This window comes from Cephus cinctus, unplaced genomic scaffold (assembly GCF_000341935.2).
Source record: "Cephus cinctus unplaced genomic scaffold, Ccin1 Ccin1_scaffold1124, whole genome shotgun sequence".
Classification (NCBI taxonomy): Eukaryota; Metazoa; Arthropoda; class Insecta; order Hymenoptera; family Cephidae; genus Cephus; species Cephus cinctus.
Window position 1 is genome coordinate 99,247 of NW_014333629.1, and position 25,034 is coordinate 124,280.

General features: G+C 39.9%; 2 protein-coding genes across 11 annotated transcripts in view; both read left to right on the top strand.

The window, feature by feature from the left end:
- Positions 1–25,034, top strand: part of LOC107272193 (neurobeachin-like) — a 147,215-nt gene that overhangs the window by 92,676 nt on the left and 29,505 nt on the right. Inside the window, exons 2-3 of one of the 5 annotated variants that reach the window (XM_025089521.1) lie at positions 1,011–1,075; positions 16,929–16,968. The exons of 2 other annotated variants lie outside the window; for them this stretch is intronic. In XM_025089521.1, coding sequence (XP_024945289.1) covers positions 1,011–1,075; positions 16,929–16,953 — 90 coding nt within the window. In that variant the 3' untranslated portion in view covers positions 16,954–16,968. Of the gene's footprint in view, positions 1–981; positions 1,076–16,928; positions 16,969–25,034 lie in introns of those variants that run through there. 2 more of the 5 variants (XM_025089523.1, XM_015749099.2) reach the window with 2 other exon arrangements.
- Positions 10,274–25,034, top strand: part of LOC107272189 (neurobeachin) — a 191,061-nt gene continuing 176,300 nt past the window's right edge. For 5 of the 6 annotated variants that reach the window (XM_025089490.1, XM_015749086.2, XM_015749088.2 and 2 more), the window contains exon 1: positions 10,274–12,993. In XM_025089490.1, the coding sequence (XP_024945258.1) occupies positions 12,790–12,993 (204 nt within the window). In that variant the 5' untranslated portion in view covers positions 10,274–12,789. The remainder of the gene's footprint in view (positions 12,994–25,034) is intronic. The other variant, XM_015749091.2, reaches the window with a different exon arrangement.

A 25,034-nucleotide genomic window follows, 5' to 3' on the forward strand; every position in this document is an offset into this window, starting at 1 on the left:
CAAAACTAATCTAACCTGATCTAACCTAAGCTGACCCTCTCATTAAGTTGACACCTTTTCCCATCTAAACTTTCTTTCTCAGTTTGCTCCTTGATTTTTTTTATTTCGGTTTCTCACTTTCTTTTTCACTCCTTGTGCTCTTTTTTCTCATCTATACTCGTGTACCACATACACTATATGTATATCTATATGTATATAGGCACATGTATTTCTTGTGCTACCTCAGGGTCTTCCTTTTTTTTTTCTTGGATAAGGAGCCTGAGAAAGCACCGGCTGCAACGATTTACGCTTTCTTCCTGGCCCGATGTACCCATGTGCACGTGCCTATGTATATCTATATGCTTAGCCATTTCCCGAGGTTTCTCGGTTGCGTGAAGTTGCTCGTCTTGGTAGCTCATCTCGACTAATTAGTCCGTTAGAGCGTACCGATCCGACAACCCTTCTTAATCGATTTCCCATTTCCAAGTTTTTCCTTTTCTTTTTTTCCTAGTGAAGATCCTTGCTCCTTACGGCTTATCTCTCCTGTATTTTCTCTCGCCACTTAATCGTACCTTATAAATATTAAACATAGAGTTTGTATGTATAATTATATGATATGACGAAACGCGATATTTTAATCTAATTTTTTAATAATTTCGATGACAGTTAATGCGCTTCGTATTGCGTTACTGACGGCCAGTTCGAATTGGTACGACCAATACTTTGTAACAAAGATGTAGACCCACGTGGCTCGTTGGAGACTACATTGTTTTCCAACTGTCAAAAAAATAAACATATTGTACTCGTGAACGGATTATAACTTTTTGAGAATTTTATAAAATTTTAATAATAGTTAGCCAATATCGTAACTAGGAATTTTAATGGCATCGTGCATAACGCGATCTTCAATGAGGATCTGGCTTTAGGTCTAAAAATGATAAATAAATACGAATCTTTTTTTTTGCTCATTTACATTATACTCGCTCTTAATATTCTTTTAAGGTTTATAAAAATATTATTTCTTTTTTCAGGTACGTACATCTTTCATTCCGTATTACTATAACTCCAGTTGGCAGAGATCCGGGCTTACAAACGAGTGAGTACCTACAACTTCCCAATACCCTTCGTGTTTCAGTCTGCCCGCCCTTTCTACATCCTATCTTTCTTTGGTCCTTGCTCCTTTCCTTTTTCACCTCTTTTATTCGTTTTTCATCTCCTTTCGCCGTAACCCCCTTTCCCGCAACTCAACTTCGTCTCACATTCCTCGACTCCTGCCTAAAAGTAAATACCCATCATCTCCACGAGACGTCTCGAGAAACTGCATTGTAGCGTTTCTCTCAGTTCGCAGCCCGCATTAAAAAGAGCTCCGCCTGCGAAATCGCGTTGGACATGTATCCCAAGATATTCCAAAGAATTCGAAAAGAGGGTACAATTGTACCTGGCCCAATTATAAACCTCGAAATCGTCATCCCGCAACTCGAATATGAGAGTACGAGAATGAGAAAGAGTTTCTTTCATTTTCCCCTTATTAATTCCCAACAAAAGCACCGGAACAGGAAGACTCCTTCCTCTTGGTTAAAATTCACCTGCAACTTCCGGGCACAGTCAAGTCTATATGGATCTCATGACTAAACGAGTTTCCAACAAATTTAGCTTCCCGTGTACTTTACAACGAATATTCCTTATTAGAATTTTTACAATTCAGACGAATATACTCTATACAGTATAGACGTGCATTCTCGAATTATACTATAAAAATGTTTTATTGACTTTTTATTCCGCGAATATATCGTTTACTCGCTGTTTCTCGTATAATTCCAAAATACCTTACCCGCAAAAAAATACAAAATGAATAATACAAATGTACCATGCGACAAGAGAGAATTCGTATTTCCCGCGTTATTTTACGCTAAGGACAAAGATCTTCGGCACTTTGTATTCCGTTCCGAGGAGAAGGCGTTAGCGAATGACTCTTTGAACGTCCTGGGATTTCTTTCGAAGACACAAGATAGAAGCAGCGTAGAGAAGACGAGAGATGAAGCCGTCTCCCATATTCTCTTTCGCCTCATCGTTCCACGTGTGTATTTCTCCGTGTAACCGTCCTTTACGGCAGTTTGCAGTTTTATTGTTTCCACTTGTATCCCTCGACGGGGTCGACAAAAACTTTCCGAATCCTCTTCGGCCTCTGTATAGAAACGACAATAGTACCGGCGGGGCGGCGCGGGGCAGGGGGCAGGGCAGGCAGGCTAGAGCCAGGCAGCAGACGGCGGCGAAGTGTAGCTTGGAGACGGAGGTCGGAAGGTTGGAAGGTTGGAAGGTTCGAGGTTGGAATCGTAGGAGGAGCACTTCTCGCGTACACGTGTCTCCGCCAGGACTCCCTGCAATTTATCTTCGTTATTCCCGGAGATAGGGCGAAGTTTAAATGGAAGAGATGTATCATTATTATTATGGGAAATTTTTCAAAGTATTATTTCGCTCCCAACTTATCGTCACCACGTCCGGGCGGACGTCTTCGCCGATTTGACAAAAATGTCAAACGTCGCCGACTATCGATCCATGGCACTATACCTATATACATACATTCCTCTATCGGGCAATTTTTATACGATCAACGTTTAACACTTTCGCTGCCGATCACGGGCTGGCGCGTTGTCAAATTATATCGGGAAAGGCCTAAGTGGCCTTTTCCCCGAAGGTCACTTACTTTTTATAACAAATATCATTGAAAAGTAGTAATAAAACATGATTACGTCTATCATATTGATTACTGAGTAATATTTAGGCCTTTCCCCATAGAATATTTCGACTAGGCGTCAGCGGCAGCGAAGGTGTTAACACCTGGGTCCTCGTGTCCCACGTGCTTTATACGTCGCCTATGTTTTTTCATGAATGCAAAATTTCATACAAGCATTTTTATTTACTTTGCCAATATCGTTTCTGTGTATTTGGTATGTCGAGATGTATATAGATATAGGCGTCGCGACGCCTTCGATATATCGATTTGCCTTTTCGCGATATTACCGTCGTCTTGTAATTCTTTGATTTCTACTAGGAAATTATTATGATTATAACGTTACTTCGGTAACGTTATCACCTAGACTTGACCCTGTGAAGATAATATCTTCCGGCACTGGTAGCTTCCTATTTGCCCAACGTTGATCTGTCACGTCTCGAAAAGTTCTTCCGCGAGGAAGACAACGAGCATGGAGGCACGTTCGTTCTGCGGAAGCAGCTACGAACTGTTAACGATTGCGCACGCTGGGAATGGACTTTCGGGAAGTCGGATTTGCACACGTTCCAATCGCTGCGTCTGCGAATTGACGAGTCATTTTTATTATCCTGGTTAATTCTATGGTTTATTGTCTTTCGTTGACACTGTTTGTCCTTTTCGAAATTTCATCTGGATAATAGCGAATTCTTGTAGAATTTTCTCGCGCGTTATACGACACCTGTCATTTACGTGCAGGACGCCATTTGTCGAATTCAATTTCCAGCCAGAGCGTTTCGGCATCGATCGGCTTGACAGAGTTACTGCAAATATTTCTATAAGAATTCCAAGTAGCTGAAAAATCTTGAACAGCTTTTTGAGAATTTGAAAAATTCTTTAATATTTCGTACATGAAATGTTTATGACCGGATGGATAAAATTATTTAATTTTTTTTTTTTTTTTTTCTTAACAATAGCAAAGGCATTGCGTTATAGCTTATATGTTAGAAATGTGTTTAGAGGAATTTCAATTGTCATTGGTTGTGCCGAAACTATTGCGAGATTTGCTGAAACTTCGAATCTTGCTGATGCAACACAATGAAGCACGTCGCGAAAGCGCTTTGAAATTTGGCGAATCTCTCGATACCGATTTACATATTCACCGGGAATTCGCCAACCAATCTCGATTCCTCTCTCCATATTGTATGGTTTGCATATGGCAGCCTGAAATGACTACAGAATGAAACTGTCGACCGGGTATTCGAATTCGTGCCGAGTCCATTAATCATACCGTAGACTCTTGATACCCGTTACTTAACAATACACCCTAATTTTCAATCAGTCGCCAATTGTCTTGATTGGGTAGAAAGACTAATTATTATCAATTATTTTGAATATCACGTATCGTGGGATCGTATGATTGCGATTATCGTTTTGATATAAAATTACAACCGATTCATTGATTACGTCGGATACTTTAATCTGTAATCGTAATTCCAATTTTATGAAAATTCAAAATTGGAGATTGTAGATCAACCGTGGAATTTTAATAGGTCATACGGTTTTTCTCGTTGAGCGTGTTTACGTTAGTGCATGGATTTTTCGTACAACGTTGATGGATGAATAATCCAAAAGAACAATAAATTTAGCCGTAATAAATAATTAATGTGAATTTTCGAAAAAAAAAAAATTTTTACACACTTTTTATACATTATATTCAATTTTCGTTTTATCGCACTTACCTGGCATTGCTTAAGCAATGAAATTATTTCCTACAAATTTATTATAATTGTTGTCTATTAAAAGTTGTAACTTTCGCACTGCGGCTTTTTTCTTACTTTTACATTTAAGCACAGTTCCAGTTAAATTTATTATCCCTTCTTGAAAGTACTGGCAGTAGTTTGTTCCACGTAACTAGTTATTGAAACAAAGTCTAAAGTTTTCAAGTTTCACGTTTCAGTCTCACGAAGTCTCTCTCGTCGCGTAATTTGTACATTCGATGAAAAATCACGTGTTTGTCTTCTCCAGTTTTATTATAAAATCAACATGCGGACTTTTACAAATGAAGTAAAGTCAAGCCGCGTCCAATAATATTTTCTACTTACTGCCCCACTGCCCTCGAACTGCCAACCCGAAGAATCTACATTACTAATTTCAATTTTACCGATGAATTTTCATTAAACGTTCTTCTACGAAAATCTGAAAAAAATTGTTTTCGACAATTTTCAAAGTTCAGCCAACGTAAGTCCAACGTAATCCGTATTGCAGAATGAAATTAAAAATAAGGGTGCAAGATTTCATCCGATGCCGACCCGCTCGTTCATTGCCAAAACGTATAATTGCTCTCGTGAAAAGATCCAGGGTGTTTATGATGTACTGGGAGTTGGCTCCGATGAGAGTAAAAGGATCGATAGATAGCAGAGACACGGCTACTAACGTTATATCGCACCAGAAAGCATTAAATGGAGGAAGCTTACGTTATAAGCTCAAAAGTAAATATTGTCTGGTACGATGGGGATGCTCAGTTCGTTGGAAGGGTGAGCGTTACCAACCTACAAATTAGGAAGTAGGGAAACTTATAATTCAAGTCCTCTCATATATCGCGACAAGTTACTCCAACTCGTAAATGTCAAAATATATCAATACCTAACCAAGCACTAAATATTACTTCTCCTTTTCGTCCTCCTTCGTATCTCCTTCTACTCCTCTTCATTCTCGCCACAGCCTTGCTTCATGCCACTACCTCTCTATACTCCACTTCCTCTTCCTCCTGATGACGCCACCAATCCCGGTTGCTTAACTGTGACCCCGTTTGACTTTTCAACGAATTAGTTAACCGCAAACCAGCTTAGAATTCCAATAAGACTCAAACTACTAGCTACTAACTGTAATAGCATTACTAATACAGATATTAACATTGTCACGGTCCTTGTTAAATCATATCGTGACACTATTCGCGCCAAAAATCATGATAATTTTCGGAACGATTTATTTGAAAATTTTGAGAAAATAAATACGCTTTTTGTCAGAAATATTTTTTTTTTTAATTGCACTCGATTACTCGTCTGGTGCACTCGACCCAGTTCGATATCGTTAAGAAAAAGGAAATGAGAGAAAGAAAGAAAATGTACAAAAAAAAAAAAAGAAAAATGAGAAAATCTATCGACGCACTGGAAAGTAGTAAGGGGAAGTCCAATTTAATAAGTTTTGAGTATTATAGTATACGTAATGTTACTAACAATAAGATTTCTCACGTCTTGCAGACAAAATAAGTCGTTCACGTGGAAACGATCAATATTCAAGATTAATAAAAATTGCAACAAATAATGTTAAGCATACGCTGTATTTTGAAAGTTTAAAACCAGCGTGCCATTGAATTTATATTTTCAGTATATTCAGTAACTCAATTTTATATGAACATCCTCACTGACTATACTTGATCGTATAAGAATTTTTGAAATGGTCCCTGCGCAAACTCAACATTGAACTCCGTTCAGTTTCATTCTATTGAGTTTTTCGATTCGAGCATGCTCAAACCACGTAAGCCTTACTAAGTAGACGCGGTCGAGTAAAATTGAGTACGAGGATAGATTTGATGACGGGCGAGTGACTATTTTCAAAAAATAGTCAAATTTTTGGAAAACTGACTCGATCGCAGGATAGTCGTTTAAGCTGGAGAACATGGAAATAATATCCAGTCATTCGCTACTTCGTAATTACGTAATCGAACATTTTGTAGAATCGTTTGAAGTTTAGTTTTTGTCTTTGCTATGTGAAAAAAAATATTGTTGTGCCTTTTTTTTTTCTTATTCGTTTCTCTTACAATAGTCCTGAAAACAAGTTGGCAGCTATAAATCATATCCGTGTTTCGCGTTTGCAATCAGGAGAAATCCAAAATGGTTTTGTGGGATCTCACCAGAAGGATCGTATTTTTCGAATCGTTCGTAGATACCAAGTAGCGTCGTGTTTTCATGGTGGATTCGTGAAGTATATGATAGCAGGAGAAAGTGAAAAGTTTGGCTAACCTGGTACGGTCAGGAAAGATAAATAATAAAGATATCGTGGTTCGAGTTTCCTTTTCAAACTGTACGTTAGCGTGGCAAGTTTTAGTTACCGAGGCATCGGGAAGCCGAGGTGAAATTTTACGTACTTTTCGTATTCCTTGTAATAACCAGGAATTATTGTAATAAATTTTAAATTTTCTATGAAAACAAGGACCTCGTAAATTTTGTCGGAAAGTTAGCTGTCTCGTTAGTCTTAGATATACCTAGTGGTTTCTAACCCCCATAAATCTATCCATTTATCTACGGATATAGATTACAGATATACAATGCATACATATATCTATATGTCTATCTGGATTCTATAGAATTCAGGGTACATGGTAGAGTGCATCCTGTTCAACTACGATCAAGTCAGGGTTGACACACTTCCTCGGTAGGGAAACTCTGAGTGATCAGCCTTTTCATACAGGAGAAACCCCTTCAGGCACCATTGTTTATCCGCCATTCAACAATCCGCCTCGCAGCATAATGACTGTACCCTCTGTATCGTCAACCCACTTTTATTTCTCTGGATCTCCATATTTCACCGGAAGTCAAATAAGGCGGAGCACGGAGAACCGAAGAAAATCAAAGTATTTCCAAGAATTAATAATTGTACAAATTTTGATTCCGACGTAAAAGCAAAAATTACTTAAAAAAAAAATTTACGCGCGAGTTTCCTTCCTTTGTAATATTTCTTCGAAATTCCCGAAATTTTTCTGTGTCCGTTACATTAATAAAATATACGACGCCCACCTTTACGGAAGTTTTCACAAAACGCAATAGCTGCGGGGCAAAATTTTCGTAATTTCGTAACGTCCCTCCGTCTCCAATTCGTAAAGCGCGAGACTTTCTAGTGGGCCGGATTTGATGAAAAGTTAACGATCGAGTAGCTGCACTGCCCGTGGGTGTTGCGAAATCAAGTAAATCCCTATTTAAAGTGATTATTATAACGCTAACTTCTTAAATTTCATTACTGTCAGTAAAGTCAATGACGGTATTGCTAATAATCTGTACAAAAAGTATATAAGTATATAAAATCTATATGTACACCGTATCTATCCGTGAGTCATTACATATCGATCCTAAGTGATCTATGTTTTTGGTCTTGTAATTAACCATATGCGCCAGTAGACACGACGCTAAGCATCGCGACGCCATGCGTCGGGTCACGTTAAGAGATATCACGCTACAGTAGCAAATTGATGAAATTTATAAAGGGACTCTAATAAAATGTCCCTGTACCCTTTTAATTAAAAAGTCCTCAAAGAGCAGCAGGTACATCCATTAGACTTTTCCTATCACTTTGATGTCAATAGCCTTTATAGACGCTATTGCTAGTAGTAAACCAGTCCTATGACGAAAATATGGATTGATTGTTATAGGCTATTAAATACTCTTCAAATAGTTATCGCCGTCACAGAAACTCCTTCGATTCTCGAAATCGCTACCAATCGACTATATCCAACGAATGGTATCGCAGTGATAACTGCGGTACTTGTGGACCACATAATCGTATTATATCAGAGCACTACGTAATGGGCATGTAATAAACATTTCGTAGGCATGTGGAGATAATTTTAATCGAGTTATCCCCTAAAATAATTTAATTATCGAAAAAGTGTTGGGGAAATGTGAATTATTAGGTGCGAATTGAAATACAAGCACATTAACAGGATCAAGGGAGTGATCGAACTGCATCTTAAGCCATCTCTTCTGATCTGATATCTGTCGGATGATTTAACGAATTTACATAGAAATTCTGAAATCATCATCGTCGGGGAATGTGATCTAGAATTGGCAGAGGAAAGACCATATTATCTCCTGCGAACAGGCATGTCTAATTATCGGATTATCTCGGAAGGCCTACATAGGATATTCATAGACGAACTGATGCAATTTCAGATATACCGTGGTACACTGGTACAGGTAAGTTGTACTACGAAAAGATTCCCTTATTTCAATTTTACTGTAAAGAGAAAAATTTTTGCTACGTTATCCCTCGATAGAGCTTTCCTGTCCAGCCGATTCGTAGAATCGACGAGATCATAACACCTTGACAATACCAAGGTATTCTCAGATCGAGTGCTCTGTTCCTTTCATAAATATTTTTCAGCCGTTTCCAAAGTCTGTTTAAAGGGAGCTTTTACTCGGAACGCGAAATTACCGTTTTATATTATTTGAAACGAAACTCTTGAAAAATTCATTTCAGTGATTTTCGAAGGTAAGGAATATTTTTATTAGATCGCTGTTATGTGAACGCGTTGAATTTTCATGGCTAGGACCGAGTCTACGTAGACACAAGGAGCCATGGTCAGTGTTCCCGTAAGCTTCTCATACTCTGAGAAAATAACTGCAGCATCGTTTTTCACGCGGTCTGACACATTAAACCATTTCATTTTGCGGCTCCTTTAGGAATTATTGCGTTCCCTCCCAGGTATACCTACGAGGTTCCATGGCCATGACAATACTCGAGCTCGTCTTTTCATTCCTCGTTTTATACCGTAAGGATCTTTGCTACAATGAGAATATATCGCAGTGATTATTCATGCATTTAACCGCGCAAGACATAACATCAACATCCGACGCATTAATTTATTAACTTTAGGAAACTTTGAGGTTCACTCGTTACTAATGAAGATCAGGCAAAGTTCGTCCCGCGTGTCTGACAGTTTGGCCCAACGTGACTGTCCAGTAATTAATTATCGGTACGTCGGTCTTAGGGTCTTGGTAACGTTTGAGAACCATCATGACAGGCCTAAGTAGAGTCCTTCTATGTAATTTCGTGAATTTAGAGTCAAGAAGTCTTCTCAGATTTGTCACGCGTGTTCACGTGAGCATTCTGATGCTGGATGCAGCTGATACTAAGGTCATTTTTAGCATCTTAGCATGGACCCACGTGACTTACTACGGATAAAATGAAGAAATCAGTAGATCCTTCGTTATTTATAAATTGTTAATTTTCCTAAAAAAAAAAAAAAAAAAAAAAAAACTATCAATTCCTTAGTGACCTTTGACTCCCGACGTGTATCAATTAGGAGTCGGATAACGTTGCGGATGGAGGTACTTCACGCGGAAGCATGCTGCTGCGTTTTGTTTAACGCCAGCACCGTAAAGTATCTATCTATCTATCTCTGCTTCCAATGGATAGTCGCTGTGGGTGTTTGGCGAGGATTGGAAAGTGTAGAGCCATGGAGAACGAAAGAAAGAAGAAAGATATGAGAGAGAACGAGAAAGAGCGAGAGAAAAAGCGTAGAGCGACGCCAGGATAAAAGTACGAAGAAAGAGGGAGACGCCGAGGGAAAGTAGAGTGTAGATGGGCTGAGGTGGTGCCAGGGTGTCAGGGTGCCAGGACAGCAGGGTAGCAGGGTGAGCCGACGTGACGGTTGAGCCAGGGAACGGCGAAGGGAAGGAGGATGGAACATGGTGTAGGGTGAGGATGAGGTCGGGGAGGCGCCGCGGGCCGCGCCGTCGCCCAGCATCCCTCGTTCCTTCCAGCCCGAGTAGCGCAGCTTCACGGCGGGACCATCCGGTAGTCATACGTTGGCCCGTTGCGAGCCGCTGATGTTCCGCGACTTCCCCATCGCGCTGCACCTCGCAATACGCTCAACGTGCACCAGATCAAGAGATCAACGGACCAGTGCCAAGCAGCCGTGTTCATTAGTGACCTAGACCTACGTCATCTTCAGCATCCGACAAAACGGAGTGTTGCGCTTTGGTGGTTTCTGGCTACTTCCTGGGGGCACGTCATCGTCCGGAGTACCCACTGAGGTGTTCCCTTGGGTCGATCTACATGACCTCCGTTCTCATCAACTTCCCTCCTCCATATCCACTAGGCATCAGCGTCCCGACTGGTCCACCATCGTCACGCCTAAAGAATCCCAACCCATCCTGGTAGTCCTTTTGGGTCACGAGTCGTCTACGACGCTCTGCACATTTTGGAGATGACTCGACGCCGATCTGGATCTTACACTGGCAACGTGTCGCTCAAGTTATCCTCGGGCGTCACGCGTCGCACCTGAAGACCTGGTATACGGTCGTGCCAGTGGGTGGACGCCGCACTCTTGCGGCTACGAGACTTTGAGGAATCTTATTGTGCCCAGGATAGCAACATCCCGGAAGACAGTTATCGGCGATGATAAATTAACGTGGATCCATTTGCTCCCCAGAGCAAACAGTTATCCCAAGTGTTTCTAAGCTGCGTCTATGAACTCAGTGCTTCTTGTCATCTTTGTCGTCTGGCAAACCGGTAGCGCGCGTTAAATAGACGTTGACTTCAGCACGTCATGGATACGTTCCTGATACTTGGCATATGCTTTCTCTGTTACGAGATGTGCGACCTGATCAGACGTTACTCGGCGCCTCAATCGCCGACGGATATACAAAACGTTGGATCCTCAGCACCACCGTCTCCCAGGGTCTACTCGATCTCTCGCAAGGTCCAGAACTCCACCGCCTTCTGTTCTCAATAGACTGTCATAGGCAGCACCTGCTACTTCTTAATCCGTTATTCACGCCTGGCTGAACTTTAACCTCCTACGCCGTCTCGACCTGGAGCTCTCGAACGGATGTATCAGTGATCGATGTGTTTCCGCTTGGCACCTCGAATTTCTCTTCTTCCTTCTATAGTCGCGTTCTTCGACAGACGGTGGAGGATCTATCTATTTTACAGGACTTCAGTAACGTCAACCCCAAGTCACCTGCTGGACCTTCTACATTGTCTATGCTCAACTTTCATCAGACAAATTAGCCTTGTGAATCCTTCTTGTGCTTTGACTCCGTTTATAAACTGTGATCGTCATCCGTACCGCTGTTAGTGCTAACTTCTCATTGTGTTTTTCGTGAAAGGATCTTATCGATGAGCTGATCAACGATGAGTTTGACTGATCTTGTCGGCAGTGCATCTTGAACGGTGTCATTTATTGCGAGGTTACGAAAGTTCTTGGATCAAGTGCCAGTGCACTTTTGGCTCCGTTAAAACGTACTTTATTAATAAGACAATAAAGGTGTTGTAGCTGTGTAGCATATCTGGGATATATTTACTGGCAGACCTTACGAGTTTCTATGTTCCGACGTATCGACTGAGCTTACTTGTTCCAAAGTGTATTAGAATATTTAACAGGCTGGAGGATGCGTTTCCATTAACCAAAGTGGATATGCCCCAAGACGTATTAGCCAAATCGAAATGGTGATCTTGCTGTATATATTTCACTGTGGACCAGAGCACTAGGATATACCGGATACGTCATTGCCAATATGTGCGTGTTCGCCGGTCAAAACAAACAGTGCCAAATATCGTGATACAGTGCTTCAATTTCAGCTGATTCTACAACGGCCGTGTGTGCATAACTCAATGTAGCTCAGAACGGTTCCACATAGATTGCTCAAGGCGCCACTTGGAAGACTACGAATAGTAGCGGCATCCTGATACGAAATCAACGTCTACTCGTCTACGATGTAATTTCTTAGCTCATGAAATCCTGTCGAGTCCAAGATTCGATGCTTCTACAAAAGGATAATTCGAGTTTCAGTCAGAAGTGAAAAATCAAATTATCCATTTAACCGGCCTTAAGTACAGTTGTCAGTAAGATTCGCATCTTTCAAGACAGGCTCATTTACATTGTCTGATGTTGATGTTCAAGTAACATTAGCGGTTCGTGTTGAATTCGAAGTGCGTCGTTCTGACGGTGTTGCCAACTCTACGGAGTGCTAATCAAACCACTTGACGCAGGTGTCCGGGTGATGCGGTCGTGTACCGAGGACGAACAGGTACCTGACTAACCGTCAGAGCAAGAGAGTCCTGGTTTACGTAAATCAGATAGATAGGGGGAAGATAAGGAAAAATTGAAAGAAAAGTTAATCGCAAGAAGTAAATAGGAAAGTGAAAAAGAGAATTGTTCAACATCCCCTCTGACGTCACCTTCCTGGCCAGTGTCTCTCTTTACCGTAGTAATGCGGCTCGCCGAGAGCAAATCACCTGGAGGTATTTCAAATGCGCGCACATTGTGACCCTTGTCCGACGAGGTTAAATATCGAAAAAGGATCAACGAAGCCAGAGAGATGGACTCGCTGGAGCGTCTAATGAGCGCCGCTCCGCACCATCCAGCCCTGACAGCAGCTTCGCGATCCCAGAACGCCTTCGTCCAGGCCAGCCTCTGTTCCGTTAATGGCCGAAAAGGTCGGCACCTGACCGGGACCTTTTGCCTCACCGGAGACACCATGGAGGGCATCATCCAGTGTCTCGTCTTTCTCAAGGCCTTCTCGGTAAGACACCATTATCTCTTCCTTCCGGATCTACCTGCTTACCACCCCTATCTTCATACCCGCCTATACCCTCTACTTTGTGTTATTATTATGAGCTGCTGCTGGGGTATCCTATATTGAGAACCTGAACGTCGTATCAGGGATACAAAACCGCGATGCGCTCAGGGTTAGGAGCAGAGTGGAGGATAAGGACGAACTTGAGAGAACGGTCCGGAGGGTGCGGAATCTTGAGCCTCGAAGAGGAGGGAGAATTACAAATTGACGTAGAACGAAAGAGTCTCCAGCCTCCCTCTCCCCCCCTCTCTCTATCCACCCGGGATAGACAAATAAGGTCTTTGCCAGATACCACAGCAGCGGTGGGCTTGTCTCTTTGGTGGGATTGCGTTCCTGAATTCGTCTTCCTTTCTGTCTGTCGTTTCTCTCTGGGTTGAGTGCTACCATACGGTAGGGTCGATAGAGCATCCCTTTTAACTCCGGCTGGCTCGTGTTAATCCCAATGTAAATTTTTTATCGGTTTAGCCGGAGGTTAGACGAAAGTTAGGACGGAATCTCGGAGCGAGATATCTGGACGAGGAGGCTGTGAAGGCGAATCTGAATGGTTGGAAACATGAATGGAATGTTTATGGATACACTGACGTCGTAATAACTTTTTCCTGTAAGCGAAGCCTGATCGCCGAGGGTGTCGTATGGTTACTCCGTCCCCTTGATATCCTCTTTCTACTATAGACCCTTCTACCATCCAGTGCTATCGGTACCGTCGGGCCATTCTCCTTAACATCGCATTCCCATCTTCTGCCTTGCCGAGCCCCCGAGCTACCCTCGACGCGATAACATCTTTTAACCCTCCTTCTCGATGCTTATCGCAATGAGAATTTTTTATCGAACGTGCCGCCCGTCGCCTTCGCTCTGGGCCAGACGCTCGGAATCCATGCGAATTACTCGGTTGGAGAAGTTTCTCCGTATTTTATCGCGACTGCGGTTATCGGACTGGACTAAAGTTCCGTGGCTTACTTTGTTCTTGATATACTTTTTAAACTGTTACTAGATTATCCTTTTCCTTTATCTTTTTTTACTCTTGTCACGGTTCATAATAATTTATTAAAAATTCTTCAATACTATATTTATATACTCTTCGTACATTCTATGTGTAACCATCGATTGAAATGTTGTTAATTATTAATAAAATTATTTTTCAGAATCAAACACAGTCCGATAGGTTAGGTTAACTACAGTTATATGAAAATACACACAATTAGTGTTATACGTAGATACTGGCTTACGTGTGAATTTTTTGTAATATTTTTCTAAAATATATTATTATTCGAATTATCGCTCATCTTTTTGATCCGAAGATTCGACTGATGATCAGTCTATAGGATTTGCTCTTTACGTCAATGTTCAAATGCTGTTATCTTATCTTAACCTAACCTAACATTATTGTAATCAACATACCTCCATATACTCTCCGTTACGTGAATCTTTGAATTTCAATAAAAAGATTCGTAAATGATCCCTATAGATTCTTCTCGAGGACCAACCGAACGTTATTTATCGGTTTACGAAATTTATACGATGATCAACCGCGTGTTTTCGCCTGTAAGGTCTCACAGGAAAGTTCCAGTATGTAGACGCGATCGTTTCTCCGACTATTCACGAAAATTCCCGAATGTCCACGAGGATACGACTTTTACTTGATAGTTCAGCGCGATAATTTAGAGGTAATTTTCTAGATGGCTAACTTTTCTACGTAGTTGCTGCTTTTGACTGTACTGGTCGTTTTCTTCTTTTTTTCCTCATTTTTTCTTTTTCCTACTCTTACTTCCTTCCATACGTTTTATATATTTCGAAATCAATATCCCTGTAAATGTATTCAGAGCAAACGACAAAGAAAAACGCTCGTGTCGTATACGTGTTAAATTAAATTTTTTTTTCGTTTGCATGAATTCGACCGTATTCGATAAACTTATAACTTGAAATTTAATTTCGCACCAACACAAGACAGGAGAGACATGTTGCGTCTTATTCAAGGACGGCATATTCGAGTCCCTTTATTATGCCGAAGTTTTTACACGTATGGACGAATAAGTACGTGGAACCGAAGGGGGATGATGTAACCAAATTTACCTCCCTCTGTATTACCATGAAATTCTTCGTACTCAATATAGATACCAACACACTACATATATACCAGTTACGCCTCTCGATCGGGAATTTAATAATGAAAAATGAATAACTTAATAACGCGAAGGCTCTAGGGTTCTGTAAAGGCCGTGATATTTTTGGTAATACGAAATATCTAGACTATCAAATGAAAAACCGACGATCGAAACGCTCGATCGATGGCTGAATTATTTGTCATTATATAAAATACATATTATACCAACCCATAAATTTATTACGAATGGATTATCTGTCGGAATATATTTTGAAAATTATTTTTAAAAAATGATGTAGAAACATATCAATTTCAGTCTAATCAAGCCTGTACGTATATGCGTTAAAGTCATTCTTCCAGGCAGTCCTTTAGATTTACGAGTCGTAATGTTGGCACTAGTGTACATACATGCACTTTATACTATACATATAGAGATGTGAAAAACGAAGTTAATTCAACGCCGCGAATGCAATCGTCTGGTAATGTCAGTTTCGAACTGTTGGAAATGCTGCGTCGGGTACCTGATGCACTTTCGGTTAGAATTTTCTGCTGCTGTGGTTTTTATCAGAACGATAAAATACCTAGCTAGGTATGAATATACATATATATATATATACACACATATGCCAATAAGCGAGAGGCACCATACACCCGTGAAAAGTGCCAGAGTGCTTTATTATCCCAGCAAAATCCGTGCTGTAGACTGAAACACGACAGGGAAGTAAAATTCCTGCTGAATTTTGTCGGGTCTCGTACGAAGCGCCGATGGCGCCACCTGTACCGTATTTCGAGAAACGTTTAACGTGGCCAAAAAGGGAATAGCAGCCGTAAAAGCTAATACACTTTGCGCGAAGCAAGTTGCGACAGCTTATAAAAAGCTGCAAGTCCAGCATGTGAAATTCGGCATTTCTCGTTTGCCGTTTCAAATATACAGGAAAGTCTGACCCATTCGATGCTCCTACGGACGTTATTTACGCCGAGTAAACTTCGAAGGATAGATCGCAGTTTCATTCATGGGAAAGTCGCAAATAGAACTCCTGCGAATAAACATTAATGTCCCGTATACAAGGTACGGTCGAATATGTAAATATTTCACCGTAACCTCACTTATTTGCTTCGCTTGTACGTATATCTTGTGCCATTGTCCAAATCAACTGTTCCGTAAATCTTCGGTGGCCATCTTTTATTTTGTTATACATCGAACGTAATAGCTCAGGCTTTTTGTGACCGACTGTACGGAACTCTTTCGATAAACCATCTCTGTATCCCAACATCTTGTTATCCCATTTTCCACACAGCAATTGGCACGATCCTGCATCTTCCGCTAGGGGCGCTAAAAGCTCCGCGACGCCTATCGATATATCCTATCTCGAACCACGGTGAAACCGACGCCAGTATAAACTGCTGCTTCAAGTGGGCAGCTTCTGCTGTGAATTTTGTGCTCCATCTGCTTCATCGAACTGCATCTTCTATAGTATATAGATATATGTTATATATTGTATAAATTTGACAGTCTGCGTCAATAACATTTCCCAGGATGCAGTACGTTCTATATTGACGTACGGTTTCTGTTTCACGGAATTATATCCTGTAGTGGATTGGTTATTTATTCCTAATTAATTAACTCTAATTAATTAATTTATGACACTGCTTCAAGATACAGATATTTTACTATGGCATTATTACTTCGTATCCTATCCGCTTAATTCTCTTGTTTCCTTACCTTTCTCTATACACGCTTAACTTCATTCTCTCTTTGCTTTTTGGTTATTATTGACAGATCGCTGAATTCTCAGCAGGAATAGCAGCACGCCCGTAAGCATCCTACGCTAACGAGGAAACAAGGTCGAAGGATGGAGCAGATGCACTCTGGGAAATATAGGCAGTTTAGGCAGTCAAACACACTTGGCACTTATGTCAGCTACGTTCTTGATTTATTAACAGGGATGTTACGTATAGGTAATCGACACGATTATTTCTCATGATTCTGACAGTTGCACTCAGTTGTCAGTTGCGTTTCGTTAAGCGATCCTAGGCCCAAGCACTGCGGCGTTTTATACGTGAAAGGTAAATAGGCTAGGATGCATCGTTATGACAGGGAGATTATTATTTGACGTTATTTCGTGATATTCACAGTAAATAATACTATTTCGAATTTTTACTACGTTCCACGGTAAAATTTACTTGATTCAATCTAAATTTTCTGTTTTTTTACATGAAAGAAATTTGACTGTTATAAAAGCAAAAAACTTATTGATATTTTTACACCATTGTAATACGTTTTAACGTAATTTTTTTTTTCTAAAGAACAATTTTATAGCGAAAATTCGAGGACAAACCTACGTCACCTTCGACCGTCCACCCTTCGCCCACGCATCCGTATGCCAGGCAGGCGCCAGCCAATTCTTTCTTTCACCGGGAATTGACGTGCCGGTATAACCTGGGAGTTGAGGTGGAACAGTCTCAACTCCGCCAATACGAGACCTATAACGGAATCCATTACAAGAAACGATTGCTTAACGGATCCCGTCGATTTTTAGGGACGCGTAAAATCGAGAAACGCGACCATAGGTGCTGATCTTTGAGGTCGCGTGAAAGCAGCAAACGCAACTGGATGCACGGACGGGAGCGAACGGTTACGAAAATGCACGGCCGCTCAGGCTGCTAGGTTGAGACGGTCGGAGTAGCGCAGTAGCAGCAGTAGTAAGCGCCAGGTATGTAGTGCGAAATGCAGAGAGCAAATGATCGAGAACGTGAAAACTCTCGCCGTGTATTTTACGTACCCTTCAAAAGGATTATGGCTATTTCATTTGCTTTGAGGATTTTATACAAGTATATTTAAGACTCGTCTTGTGCAGCCGCGGAATACTTTATGTTACTTTAGAGTGCGATTTTTAGTATTTTTCGGCAACTAATTTTGTTAATAATAATACATTTACCAAGGTTTATCCTTGCGACTGTCTTATTTATTTTAGCGTCTTACTGGGATATACTATTATTATTATTCCTATTAATATTTCTTCTTGTACAAATACTAATCGTTATTTTAATAATTCCAGCACATTTTTCTCCATGTAGTCCGTATTCATTGCATAAGATACACATAAACTAACCCTTATATATATGATTTCCTAAACCGCAAATTAACTATACTGCCACGATACGAATCCCCGGCTCTTTCTACGACATTAATCGAATGCGTCGACCTGGTAATGAATATGGGAATCGCGCGAAGGTGAATCGAGTCAGGGATGTGTAAAATTCTTGATCCCAGTTTCCATTATTCGGGGATCAGATTGTCCGTGGGGTCCTCGTCCCGTTTTCTCAAGAATCTTCTCAAGGTTCCTGGGGAGCTTCCGCTTCTGTGCATTCGGCGATAAGCAAATGTTCCCCAGTGATAAGATCTAACCATCTAACCTTCGATATTATAGATTTACATATGGGTACTGATAATATATTCCTAATTCGATGTTGGTACAAGATTGGATGGCCACTAATATCTTAAATATAAAATTAGGCGATTTTAACTATACCACTTAGACTTAACTATATAGCGATGGTAACCATTAGTGATCCAAGTATGGTACCAAATTGTAGCCATGTAAAAATTTGTTGAATTAGGAATCAGCATTGACCCAAGCCCAATACGCAGGTGCAGTGAAAGGCATTTTTTGGGTCTTAGGAATTAACGTTGATCCCAGTATGAAACCCAATTGCAGACAATATATTTTCTTTGTATAGTACAGTTCAAACTGAAGAGTCAAATTTTGGCGCATGAGACAGTCAATCTTCTAAAGCACTTTTGACTCAAGTCATTGTCTCAAAATCGTATATGCAAGTAACTTGATGACTCTGGTAAGGTCGCATCCGGTTTCTGTATGAATGGCTGAGTGCCGGAGTGGGTATCAATGGCAATGCTATTAGCATTAATGGAGGACGCTTAACGTCACCTTTGCCTGTCGCTTCCATCTCCACTAGCTTCGTGTCCATAAAGCTCGTCTGCTACCACCTGGATGTACCTCGCGTTAATTAATGTCTTCGGATATAATGAAGCCGCCGTCATTTATACAGACTCGCAATGAAAAGCCGACAAGAGCGAATAGTTGTGCTTCGCCATTTCAGACAGTCAGTCACGATGAGGATGGATGCACGAAAATTTCATTTATCTTCACGGAATACGAATACAGTAGAGATGCGTATCCCATCGTGATATTAATGAACTCAAAATTATGATAATTCGACATTTCTTTTGATTTTGGTCAATATTTGTGGGAAATTTCAATTTTTTTTTTCCCCATCTTGGCGGTATCGCTGGGCTCTATTTTCTCGGGTATCACGGGTCGTTGCGCATACTTTCGAAAAAATATTTTATCTACGCCTGAATCTGACGTATCCCGATAGGAACTTCCCCAACGAACGAAGCGTACACTGACGTCTACTCATTGAATGGCGGCGGATGGAATATACTGGTACACGCCAGACTGAAGCTCGTGTATCAAAGCTTTAGCCAACTGCATCATTAATTCGTCTTCAGAAGCTGGAGACTTCTCTTTCGATTACTTTACCGTTTACTCTATTCTGATAAAACGATTTGATGCTCAGTCAATCGAAATACTGGTGAATTCGTATAACAAGAGAAATATTGTAGCGTCGAAAATGATCGATCGCCCATGACGTCGTTCAAGGCTTTTATCTTTTCTTGTTAAATGTATACAAAAAATATATAAAAATGTATTTTCGTCATTTTTAATGTATCTTCGTGTCATACGAATCCAGAAGATATTTTGTGCGATTATTCTTAGACACATAAAAGTTCTATGTCTATACGTTTCAATATACTGATTTTCAAGGGTTGTTATCTTTATTGTATTTTTCTTTTCTTTTCTTTTACTAAGGTACAATACATTATCGACATGTTAACTGAGATTGTATGACTTCCCATTTACAAAAGGTATCCAAGTGCTATTAATCATCCGACGTCTTGGCAGCATCCCGGGAAGCAAAAGTATCGCGAAAATTCTCTTTCTCACTTTTAACGTCTTTCCGGTGGATGCGTATACGTCAATCGTAAAGAAATTGCCTGTTATCCCGATTGTATCCTGGTCGAAAGAGCAGACGAGACGTACAAAATGTGGTGGAAAAGCGTCACGACGCCCATAATCGTTTAAAGTAACGAACCCATTGATGTCCGACGATAAACGGATGCCCATAGAAATCCGACATTGGGTACCTACTAGTAAATTGTAATAATTCTCGAATCAATACGGAGTCCTACACGTGTTACTTTTACACGTGGATACCGGATACAACGGTTACTTTCTATCGACACGTGGTAAAGGGAGTATGGAAGAGAGAAAATGTCTTTTCAAGCGAATGGAACGTAGACATATTCTTATTTTGAAATATTATGCCAAAAACTTTCCTTTCTTTTTTTTTTTTTTTTTTGATCAAAGAGAGACTTGTACACTTTGTTACTTATTACAGGTAGCTGATGGTAGCGGCTATACCAAGTCGTTATTTTTGCCATCAGCAATTCCTGGAGTTATTCATTAGTCGGTTTTGGTAAAGCGAAAATTTTCAGTCCTTGTTATGCTTCGTATTATTTTCAGTCGACTTTTTTTTTGTAACATGGAGTTAACGCAATCGATTATTTGAAAGAAAATGTTATTCTTTCGATACCATTTTCACATATGAAAATAACTTTTTGACATTTCCTGGAGTGAAACCTAGATAGCTTTTTTTGTTTTTGTATTGGCATCATGTTGATGAGAAAAACGTACTGCTCAACTTATTTCAGATTTGCTTTGAAATATATTCTTTACTGATGTCGAAAAAGGACTGGAAATGGACTCGAGATTGTTTGCTCTCGACTCGCCCTTTGACAGGAGTTTATAAAATTTGTTTTTGAATTAATTCAGGGAATTTTTTGTTATCGATCTGTAATACGTGACTTAATTCAATAGTGGATATTTTCTCAATCAAGAATTCAACTCTTGACAAAAATATAAAATTATTCAGCAGAATTACCAAGGCTCTGTAACTCACTATAATAAATAATGTAGAGTAGTAGAAATGCGAATGCTATATAAAATTTATAGAGAAGTGAAAAATGAAATACATCCATAATGAGACAGAGGATTGAAATATAAAAAATATTATGATCCAGTAAATCTACCCCTTAGTATACACCTGAAGAAATTGCAAAATAAAATTACTATAAGTATCCTAAATACAATACGTACATATATGTACATAACTATAAAGTTAAAAATATCATTACAAGCAAATTTTTTTATCATAAGATTTTACATCTATTTTATAACATCGTTGATAGCGAAATACTCTACTTAAGAGAAAGTAATTAAAGAAAGAAATACAAATTTCTTTTTGTCAATTTCACATTCCTAATGTCGCATTTCCTGTCAATTTCTTTTTTCTTCATCTTTTACCTCGTCCGTCCACTTTGAAATAGTTTCTTTCACGTTCACTAAGATGGCAGTTGATAAAAATCGAATGTCAATACCTATTCAAAGTTTTGGAATCCAGTTATCAGGTTTATCGACAAAGAACGTTGGGTCGAGTCTGCTGCCTGGGAAACGGAAACTTTTCTTTGGGTTTCTCCTTGCGCTAATCGGAAGACCGTGACCCGCCCGTATAGTCCCTGAGGAAGGTAAAGCGGAATGTCTGTGGGATATGAAACGAGGGATTTCAAAAATTGGATGGATATCGGGCTGATTTAAATTCGATAATGCTTAGAAAAGTATCTGTATGTATATATATGTTTATATGTATACAGATACTTTTTACTTGTATATATATACATATAAGTATAAATATATATAGACTTGTCAAAGGGTAGTTATGAGGACGCGTGCCACTCACAATGGCAAGCCCATGTTTTTTTCTAAAAAAAAAAAAACTAAACCTTGAGACATGTCGTATTAAAATTCTAACTTAACCTAGCTTAACGAAATCATTTCTTAGCCCATCACAACTGCGAGTGTGTAGCATGACAATTTTTTCGAAAAATTCGGTGTGAGTGCCACTTTATAGTGCTGACAGTATACCTTACGTATCTAAATGCTATCAGGCTCGTCCTGACAAACACCAAGTGTCCTCATAACTGCCATTACTAAAGACAAAAAATCCTGAAAACTACCCTTCTTAAAAACATATACCTCTACTTTTCACATAGAATTCATTCAGACGATGCTACATTAGATTACGCAAGCAATAACTAATTTACGTAAATATATGTGTATATTTGCGTCAATTAGTTATTGCTATGTATATATACTATATTTCTCATAATTGTATAGGCTAGTAACATTTGTTGTAATTGAAATTACAAATGCCTTTTCCTCTTTCATGAGAAATATATATATGTATATACGGTAATGTATATTACGTTTTTTTATTTCACCCCTTAAGAATCTAAAAGTCGCTTTGCACAAATTCTCCTCACGTGCGATGAGGTGAAGTTAGTAAGCTTCGTTATATTCTGTAGAAAAAAAAAGGGGCGGAAAATCATTGAACGGATGCGTGCACGCAGGGCCGTAAGAAATGGGTGCTTAATAAAGTCTCAGAAGGTCCTTGTTCGCCCCTTTTCTTAAAACTCGACGGACCGTTGAGCATTTGAATATGTATTACATACTTTCTATCCATGGGATAATTTATGATACATGCATATGTTCTATGAAATGGCCGTCCCTTATATTTCTTGTTTATGACGTAAAAGTATAGATTTAATTTTTTTTTTAACAAAGTATTGTAAACAAATTTGAGAGCTTGCTATATAAACTGTTTATAATATAGATTTCATATAGTCAACCAAGAATATTCCCATTTTCAGTATCCAACTTTTTCGCCTATTTTCACCCCAATCCAGCAACATCCCTTATACTGTTTATACTCTATTTCTCATACACACATGTAATATCGACATTTCTTCACATTTATTTTTCATATACCTATATTATACATATGTCACTTCATGTCCTTTCCGTCCGGTTTCAGTGACATTTTACCCTTATAGCGCTTCTATTACCGATCATCTGGTTTGATAGTTATATATCTATATATTGGTATTCGATGAAATCATAGATCAATCATATGATTGATCATATGATTTATCTACGATGTATACATATGTGATCCAGTAGGAGGCTTGAAAAATTCTGGAGATTAATTACGAGACTGTTTCTCGCTGGATTCACGATCAGAATTATAGTTTCTCGGTTCTACTACGACTGGTTATCGATCGATCTTGCAAGCTCAATTCACGTTGTTCTCCCTCAGCAAACGATCCCAGTTGCACTTTATCCCAGAAGCAATTACGTCTATTTTCTGTAATGGTAGTAAATGCACTCGTAGAGTAGGTAAGGCAGCGCTAAGTGGTTTCGGGTAAAAAGAATAAAAATAAATTAGAAGAATTACTTAAGTTTTTTCAACCAAGTAAAAATCAGTGCTCAATCCTTTGTTTATTGTTCGAAGTAATTGAAAAAGGGGAAGAATTTCTTTCTGATAACGTTTAATTAGTCTCCGCGATACGCTGGCGTAGTATTGGATCCCTGTGAAGTGGGATATCTCGAGGGGTTGTAGATTAGGATTAGAACAGGGTGTGGCTGGAGTTTGCTATGCGTTCTGGTTCAATTCGGTCGTAGGTCATGATGAATAACATGTTTTTGTCCGAAGCGTTAGTAGATTGTCGCCTCGCAGATGTCGAGGCGTTCGGGCAAAGACGGGCGGGGGTGTGTTCCAGTTGATCTATGGGGGTTGGAAGGTAAATTTCAAGGGTTTCCTCGGGCGTGGAATCAATTGGTCGCCACAATTCCCAGTTGTCAACCCTATACGCTTCCCCTTTCGTGATACGTGCCATTTCGCATGGGCACCAGTCCGCACTGATTTTCGCATTAGAAGACTAATTGTCGAGCCCTCAAAAAATGTTCTAAATCCCATCAGAAAATGTTTTCAAGTTTTTACGAATTTTTTTTCGCACATTTTTTTTATCAAAATTTGTCATGATTTTGAATCAGTGTTTTCAAGACGTAGGAATGTCTCTTGCTATTATAACAGTTCTATGGTATCTCACGTATCCTGTACATACATTCTGTTTCGATCTGCAATGCTGCAAGATATACTATAACCACGTATACGAAATAGCATCTCGTCCTTAAGGGTGCACCAAGAGTCGTACTGCCGAAAAAAATGAAATTCCTTGCAACTGCTCCTACGAAGATAGGTTTAAGGTCCTCTCATGGAAACGAGCCATCGCTCTGAATTAAAGGGAATCTCGTAAGTCCCCGAGGAGACACGACAGCAGCATTTCAGTTATCTCGTGTATATATCGACTAGGAAGACGGCAATACCATAAATCGTTAGCAGCGTAGTTTAACAGTGGGTTTTCATTTGGCAGCAGGATTTCACCCCCGAGTGGAGTGTGTCCTTTACGTGCTAATGCGCTTCATTTGTCAGCTAAAGACCTAAGTAAAAGATCTAAGGTTAGAGGAGGAAGAAGAGTAATGAGGAAGGAAAAGGAAACGATAAGCAGAGAAGGGTTGAAATTTAACGTGGAAAATCGATGGGTATGACAAAAGAAGGGGTCGAATTGAAAATTTATAGAAAGTTTTCAAGGGAAACGAATAAAGTGGGGAAAACGTAAAGTGAAGTTCTTTCTTATATCGACGCAATTTTCTCTATGCTATTTTAATCAGTCCCAAACCAGGGACGTACAATAGGGTTGCTTTTGGGCCCCTTGTAAGGAGTTTAGTTTACAAGAGCGTTCGTGTTCTCTGGTTAGGGGTTGGCTGGTATTTCGTCTGGGGCTGTGTCTTGTGATTAATCACGGGTGGCGAGTGGTGGTGGGGGGGGGGGGGGAAAGCAATAG